The 7,878-nt window shown below is 42.1% G+C and overlaps 1 protein-coding gene across 3 annotated transcripts in view; it reads left to right on the top strand.

The window, feature by feature from the left end:
* Window positions 1-215: 215 nt before the first annotated feature.
* GALNT18 (polypeptide N-acetylgalactosaminyltransferase 18) overlaps window positions 216-7,878 on the top strand; it is a 342,012-nt gene continuing 334,349 nt past the window's right edge. For 2 of the 3 annotated variants that reach the window (XM_087950986.1, XM_087950985.1), the window contains exon 1: window positions 612-1,033. In XM_087950986.1, the coding sequence (XP_087807112.1) occupies window positions 736-1,033 (298 nt within the window). In that variant the 5' untranslated portion in view covers window positions 612-735. Of the gene's footprint in view, window positions 1,034-7,878 lie in introns of all 3 variants that reach the window. The other variant, XM_026664840.2, reaches the window with a different exon arrangement.

Genomic DNA, 7,878 nt, shown 5'->3' with positions numbered 1-7,878 from the left:
CCGCCGACCTACACAAACATACAAACACACCGGCCAAACGGCAGCCTGACGGCTAGAGAAAGCCGGATCGGCGAGCAGGTGGGCCTCCAATGAAGCGTTCCCCTCCCAAATTGGCCAATAGCTTGGCGATGCCGCGGAACTCTGGACCAGCTCCTTCTCTTTATTGGACGAGAGGCTTGTCAATCCGCCCCCATACACGCCCGACTCGCCTGTTTGCGGCTTCTAAGGGGCGGCTTCAGGAGCGGCGGCTGCTGTGAGCTGTGCTAGGCGGAGCGGCGGAGAAGAAAGTTTTTTGCAACACTCTTGGGCACCTGACTCCGCATCTCTCTCCCGTGCGCGCTCTGGAGTGAGACGGACCAAGGGAAGCAGCCGAGCCTGGGAGCGGACAAAGCTTTGGAGGCAAAAGTTTCTGCTTTCTTTCCTTTGGTTTTTCTTGGATTGGGTTTACAGCCGGGGAGATCCCAGCAACCGAATCAAGCTCTCGCCTTCAACCTTTGCTTTTGGGCAGGGGAGAACATGTTCCTTGCCTGTGAAACAAGTCGCGATTTAGATGGAAATTTGCTGACTTGAGGCTCGACCGGCTTCCCTTTTTGCAGAAAGTGAGAGAAGGGTGTTAATTACCCACCTGGTTATTGACTTTTTGTGTGTGTGTGTGTGTGTGCTGCTTTTCTCCCACCCACTTCTTCTACCCGGAGCCCCAGGTTTTGTTGGAGCTATATATGGAGGGATCTCAGAATGGTTTGCAACAGGAAAACCAAAACTTTAGTGTCCACATGCGTGATTCTCAGCGGGATGACTAACATCATCTGCCTGCTGTACGTGGGCTGGGTCACCAACTACATCGCCACGGTTTCTGTGAAAGTTCAGGAGCCGATCTCGGAGAAAAAGTTAGAGGAAGACAAAGGAGACACTCTAAGGATTATAGAAAGGCTGGACCACTTGGAAAGTGTCATCAAGCAGCACATCCAAGGTACTCTCTCGCTTCCGCAGTCCCGTTTCTCGTCTTCGACAGATCGTCTTCCCGATTTTCCAGGTCTCTCTTACTCCCCACTTCCCCCCTTTAAAAAAAAAAAAGAACCAAAATGTTGCACAGGTTCCGTTTATCTGGAACGCGAGTGTTTTGAGGTCACATTTCTGCTGCCGTAGGCGGGGTGGTAGACTCTGGTCCGAGAGGAGGATGCGCTGGTGGGGGGGAGAGAGTGGATAGTTAAGAGGAAAAGAGATTCGTTGGGGAGAAGAATCGGGAGCTTTGTTTAGGGCCCGGCTCTCCTTGATCGGGCGAAGGTTCCTGCTTCCTGGCTGCCTTCCCTCTCAGCTAAGTCGCTGGGGGACGCCGGCTAGGCGGGCTGCCCGGCTGCCCTGCTGGAGCGAGAAGCCGAGGCGGTGGAGGGCAGCGCCCACCGCTTGCTAGTTTCCTTCCTCCGTGTGGCTCGGTAATTTGGCCGCCGAAGGGCGCTTGTCGAAGGGAATGCCGGTTGCCTTGAAGCCTTGGGGGACCAAACGAGCGACAGGCAATTCCTGTGGAGGAGGCAGTTTGATGGTGTGTGTGTGTGTGTGTGTCTGTCTGTCTGTCTGTCTCCATTTCCCGCCTTTCCGAGAGGACCGGCGATTGCGAAGAAGCGGCTGGTGCCTGCCAGCCAGAAGCTCTGCCGGTGGCTGTGGGTAATCTGGCGCTTGACAGCTGGCAGTTTCGCCCGAGGGAGGGAAGAGGATGGGGAGCCTCTTGCTTGGCCAGAAGTCCGATCCCGGCGGAGGATCGAACCTGATTCTCGGCGGCATCTCCTGGGCAGGTGGGTTGGGCTCTCGCTGCGTCCACTGGTGTAGCAAGCCGGCTTTCGAGCCTGTTGAAGTTGCTCCGTCGAAGACACCTCGGGAGGTCTTCTCTGGGAAGATCTTGGCACGAATCGCTGGCGTCGGATTAAGCATCTGGTCTTAGTTTTCGTCCCCCCCCCCTCACTTCGGGTTGTGCTATGGCTATTTTTTAACGTGTCGTGTTCACGCCCCCGCTCCTCCTCTGCTCCTAAAGCCTGTCCTAGTTGTGTTAATTGCCTTTGTGTGTGTGTGTGTGTGTGTGTATTGTTTCCTCGCTGCTCCGATTGGGAGGAGGATGGTTTGAAAAGACAATCTGGGATTATTCTCAATCTGGCTAATGGCATTTTCATTCGGTGGCTGTTTGACTGCTTCTCCTTCAGAAAGGGATGCTGGGGAAGAATAGGAAACACCATTCTCTTGCCAGATGTGGTTCTGGACCCATCTCCTCCCTTTTGCTTCTTAATATGTTATTAGTTACAGAAGGCATGATATATTGTCTTTGTTTAAGCTCTGATGGAGATGGGAGAGAGGACCACATGTCTTCCAAATGCTTTAAGGGCTCATGGCCAAATGGGTGTTAAATTATTTTTGTCTTCCTTCTTTCCCGTTTTTTTTTTTTTCTTTATGAATTTCCTGGAGGGGAAGCCCTTGGCACATATTCAGATTCCACACTGCTTTTGTTTCTCAATATTTTGCAGTTTTAATCAGATAAAGAGAACTGTTATTAGATTTGTGCAGTTTGTCCATAGGACGATCACAATGGACAGCTCTATTCTTATTTTTGGAATTGTGACATCTAATGGGGAAAAAAAGGGTCTATGAAAAAGAAGGAATGTTTGATAACTTTGGTTACTGGTCTCTTGGGCTGAAGTCCTGCAGTATTCAACTCCTTTATCCAGCCCGCCAGAACTTAGCTAGTTTGCTACAGCTGACAAACAGATTCCTTTTCTCCTAAATCAATTTTGCCAGTCTGACAGAATGCTCCAGTTAGAAGCATGAGCTTCAATGGAAACATATTAAAGGCATACACAGCACACATTCATTAGCAGATTTCTATGTATAAAGAAGGTTTTCCAAAGTCCTTCTGGTTCCTTGATGTAATATGAATGTAAATACAATGTAGGTTTCTTCCCCTTCTATTTACTGCCTATACCTGTGCAAAGGTACCACGTTTCTTTTTCAGAAAGTGGAGTAATATTAATTCTAAACTTTTTTGGGGGGAATCCTGGAATATGGCCTTGTTATAGAACTTATGCTACTAAAATGTTAAGCCCGCTGTAAGTATGATTTTTGTATTCTGGTTATGGCTGTTTAGAAGTAGAATTCATTCCTTGGTTTTCCCAGGCTTTCCCAGAAGAAGCCAAGTTCATGGAAGTTTTTGGTGACAGCACAAAGTTTTCTTTCACCGTTGACCTGGCCTTTATTCAGAAGCACAAGTTGAAGTCATGTTTTTTGATACCTTGTTTGTGCAAAGATTGGGCAGACTCTGTGATAGAAAAAATGCTTTGCTCACGCTCTCGGATGTTAAAGAATCTATTGACAACAAAACTGAGAGTTCCAGCCATAACCTTAAAAGTGCCCTGATTTTTATTTATATATTAAATAAACAAATATATATAGTGCATAAGGGCACCTTATAAGGTATGTGCTATTGAAAACGTAGGAAAATATAAAACATGTCTTTATTGAGATTAGCCCTAAATAAATATGCAGTGGATAAATTGCAGATCTCAAAGCAATAGCCATGTTGCTCCTGGCTTAAAATTCTGAATGCTTAACTAATGACTTGACATGCTTTGGTTGGAATTCAGACATGACATCTGATAACTGCTTAAATTACTTTTGCCTAAATTTCTTTTAAAATGTGTCTTCTTAAGAGGGAATTGTTAAAATTAATTAGCTGAATATAATATTTTTAAATTAAATCAAGAGAGATAACATTATAGTGTGACTAAGTGGATGATCTTCAAATACTGCAAGTTTTTACAGTGAATTTGTTAAATACACTAATTGTAACTGTAGGTGACCACTTGCTAAAAAAAGTCGTTTGCTAAATAAACTACAGTGGGTTTGGTTGTGTCACACCATTGAAATTGAAAGCAAGAGTGACTAGGTTCACACAAAATTCAAAATCATGTTTTGCTGGTTTCAGTTTAAGGAGCTGTGCAAATCCATCTAGAGCAGTGATGGTGAACCTTTAGGGCACCAAGTGCCCAAAGCGTGCATACCCAAATGCAAGGCACACCGCCTCCTTGCATGACTCCCTGCCCCCCCCCACATGCAACCCCTTGCATGCACCCCCTCCTATGCAGGCACCTTGCCCCGTGCATGCGTGGCAGAGACCTGAAGACCAACTGGCCAGTGGGCATGCGCTGAGCTGGGGTGACGATGCACATGTCCATCGAGAGGGCTCTGCAGGCCACCTGTAGCACGCGGGCCATAGGTCCACCACCACTGATCTAGAGGACTAGATACTTCAGTCTTGCTGTTTGTAGGGTGGGGGTTATAAGATCTGGGTTTTGAATTCCATGGTTAAAGCTCAGAGATAGCAACCTATTTATAGCTCTCTAGAGTAGCCACTAAAATGGTGCCTTTCCAATATGGTGATTGGGAATTCACCTGAAAGAGCAGTGATTTAGGGGGAACTGACCTAGGGAATTGATAGGTGATCTGCTTTGGTTTTGTTTGGTTTTGTTTTTGTTTTGGTATGTATGTACCTAACTTAAAAGGTTATTGACAAGGTTTTTCAGTAGGCATTTATGCAAGTTGAGTGGGATTTCATTTACGTCAGAGTGGAGATAGGAGATTTGGAGAAAGTAGTTTGATATTTAAGGATGAGTCAATGACCTTTCAATATTTTGTTTTAAATTATCCATAGGTTGGAATAAGGAATTATCAAAATACTTGCATTTGTTTCATTGTGGAACAAAAATCTATGAACATAGCAGGAATTTTATTTATTTATATGTATTCACCGTTTTTATTTTTCATAAATAACTCAATGTGGCAAACACACACAATACTCCTTCCTCCTCCTATTTTCCCCACACAACAACAACCCTGTGATGTATCTGGGCTGAGAGAGAATGAGTGGCTCAAAGTCACCCAGCCACCTTTCCTGCCCAAGGCAGGACTAGAATGCGTTATCCTGATTGCTAGCCTCTTAACCACTTTACCAAATTAGGTATGAATGAATGAATGTATGTTAGATTCATCATGGTACATTATCCTTGCCAAGGATTTCATTGGAATGCTTAAAAAAAAAATACCTCTACCTCTTTTAAGGCAGATTATCAGGGTTAATCAAAAGTCTGTATAGCAGCTTCCAAATTATCTACCAAAGCTGTGCTTCCTGCATCAGTGTAGAGTATTGTATAATAATTTTAGAACGGTTAAAAAAAAAAAGCTGTTTTCCATTTGTTTCCTATATTTCCAAGTCATTGAAGAATGACTTGCCCTTGAGGTTGATCCAGCTTTGATTCTTCTATGCAATACAAAGGAAGGTTGATACAGCATTGCAGTAAACATTTTGAATTTTTGAACCACACTACATATTCCCTTGCCTGGAATCAGGTCAGAACTTGCTCTCTGCTTTGCTTGGATGGAGCTATCAGGACTGTGTACATTACAGAATAAAATCCCAAACCCTAACTTACCTCTTCTTTCCAACTCTGCTGCCACCATCGCTGCTGTTCCTTGTTCAGTCAGCAAAATAATGAGAAGAACAGAAAGTGGAAAAAGCAGCTGAGGAGAAAAAATAAACCAAAATAATTGTGACACCGCCCCACACACTCAAATTTGCTTGTTACCTCTTGGCGTTATGACTTGAGTTTGAGAAACTCTACATTGAGTAGATACTATGGATGGATTCACTTTATCCTGTAAAGCCATGATGCACTGAGTAGCCTTTTGGATTAGCATGCTTGTTTAATCATGTAATTAGTTTGTAGGCCCCCCAGTTTCCAAAGTGGTTTTAGGGCAAAGTATTACATATTAATACTTAAAAAGACCCCCCGAAAAATAGAAAACTGATAAAAAACAGCATATTAACTTTTTGGAGAAAAACAGGAATACCATGGAATTAGATTATCCAGTAAGAATATTAGTGCGATGAGTTGCATCAACCCTACTAATAAGATTTCTGAAACATAATTGATGGGTTTACTTATTTATTAATCAAATATACATAGTGGCCTATCTCAATATATGACTCTAGGCAGCTCACAAACAATTAAAAACAATATAAAAACAGCAAACAGTACAATTTAAAAAATAAAAACAATGTGAACCACAAAACCATACCGCAAAATTCACAGTCAAAGTGAGCAGACCTATTTATATAGGAGAGAGGCAGTCCCTCAGATGTAGTTAGTATTGTGTGAACCTAGAGCAGGGGTGGGCAAACTTTTTTTTTGGCTCGGGGGCCTCATTGACTTTTAAAATTTGACAGACGGGCCACCACCTGGTGTCGAAATGCCTGTCATTACAAGTCAAAATCAAATGAATGCAATCATTCAATCATTCACATCAAACCTTAATTCTGTACCAATCTTGGCGGGCCAGATTAAAAGACCAACGGGCGGATGTGGCCAGCGGGCCGTAGTTGCCCACCCCTGACCTAGAGCCTTTTTAATATTCTCATGTAAATGAAAATATTTTTGATTTTGATTTTAAAATAGTTCCTCTATGTCAGGGGTCTACAAACTTTGCTGGCTGAGGAATTCTGGGAGTTGAAGTCAACAAGTCTTAAAGTTGCCAAGGTTGGAGACCCCTGCTCTATATAATATGGGAGGGATTCCATGGATTGAGAGGGAGTAGGATTGACCTGTTGGGGCAACCAAAGTGAAATTTATTCACAAGTGTCAGCAGCTTAAATCCACAGTAATCAATGAAATCGACATGAATTATCTGTTGGAATTCTGAATAGCTATATTTTAAAATAAAGGAAAGTCAGAGTTTGATTTTTAAAATATCTGAAAGGAGCTTTTCATATGATGGGAATTGGTGAAGTTACCTAGTTTGATAATAAAACATCTGCAAGAAAACAAGTTCAGAGAGTTCAACCCTGAGCTCATATATTTTGATTCAAAGCAGAATTTGGTACTATCAGTTGCCAAAAAGAAATTGTTTATTCTGATATAAATTATGTGGGCAAAGAAATAGGCTTGGAGCATGGTGTTCTTCATATTATGAAATAGATTTTATTGGTAACTGTAAGTAATTATTGTTTGCTTATTTTGCTTTGATTGCCCCCTTTTATCTATTTTAAAAGCATTTAGTTAAAGTAATATGTCATGGTGTGCAATTATGTACAAATAAGGAGAAGGGAAAAATAACAATCAGGCACCCAAGCTGTAAGCTTGAAAAGAAGTCAAGATTAGTTGAACATGTTAATACTTAGCTTGTGCAAATGTTAAAATAGATGTAAATCTGTTTTGCAAAACAGATCTTTGATACAAATTAAAGTGTATTTGTAAGAAAAAGAGAGGAAAGTCCAGTTCCAGTGATACAGAATCAAAGGGATGCAAAATCTATGAAATTAATTATCCCTCCACACAAGGTGGCTGGATTAGTATAATAGAGACTTCCAATGTTTTCCTAATGATACTTAGCATGCTGATTTCTCTACTCTACCTTTCTCATTTCTCATTTTTCATTCTCCCATAATGGCCATTGTGAATAGAATAGAATGGCCATTGTGAATAGAATAGATTCTCCATAACTGACTCTGTAACTAAGACTAAGGACATTTAACTGTCTCAATCATGTATTATTTCATTGCCTCTATTTACATTTGCTTCCCCTGTTATATTTCTTGTGTCAAATGTTGGGATTGTAAGAGCCTAAGGAATACCTGTCCCCTTGTATTCTCTGGAAGTGTACATTAACAGCACTGTATGATTAAAATAAACATGAGGTTGATCTGGTTGTGAGCATCCTTTTATGAGAGTTAAAATGTTGCAATTGTTTTGTATATTAACTTGGAATGACTTGGATAAAAGGCTGCCTAATATATGAACTAAAAAACAGCCGCCATTGGATTTCTTCAATTTTATTTGTTCTCCG

The sequence above is a fragment of the Notechis scutatus genome, chromosome 1 (assembly GCF_049901735.1).
Source record: "Notechis scutatus isolate UNSWTSFEM ecotype Mainland chromosome 1, rNotScu1.2, whole genome shotgun sequence".
NCBI lineage: Eukaryota > Metazoa > Chordata > Lepidosauria > Squamata > Elapidae > Notechis > Notechis scutatus.
This window is presented reverse-complemented; position numbering and strand designations above follow the sequence as displayed.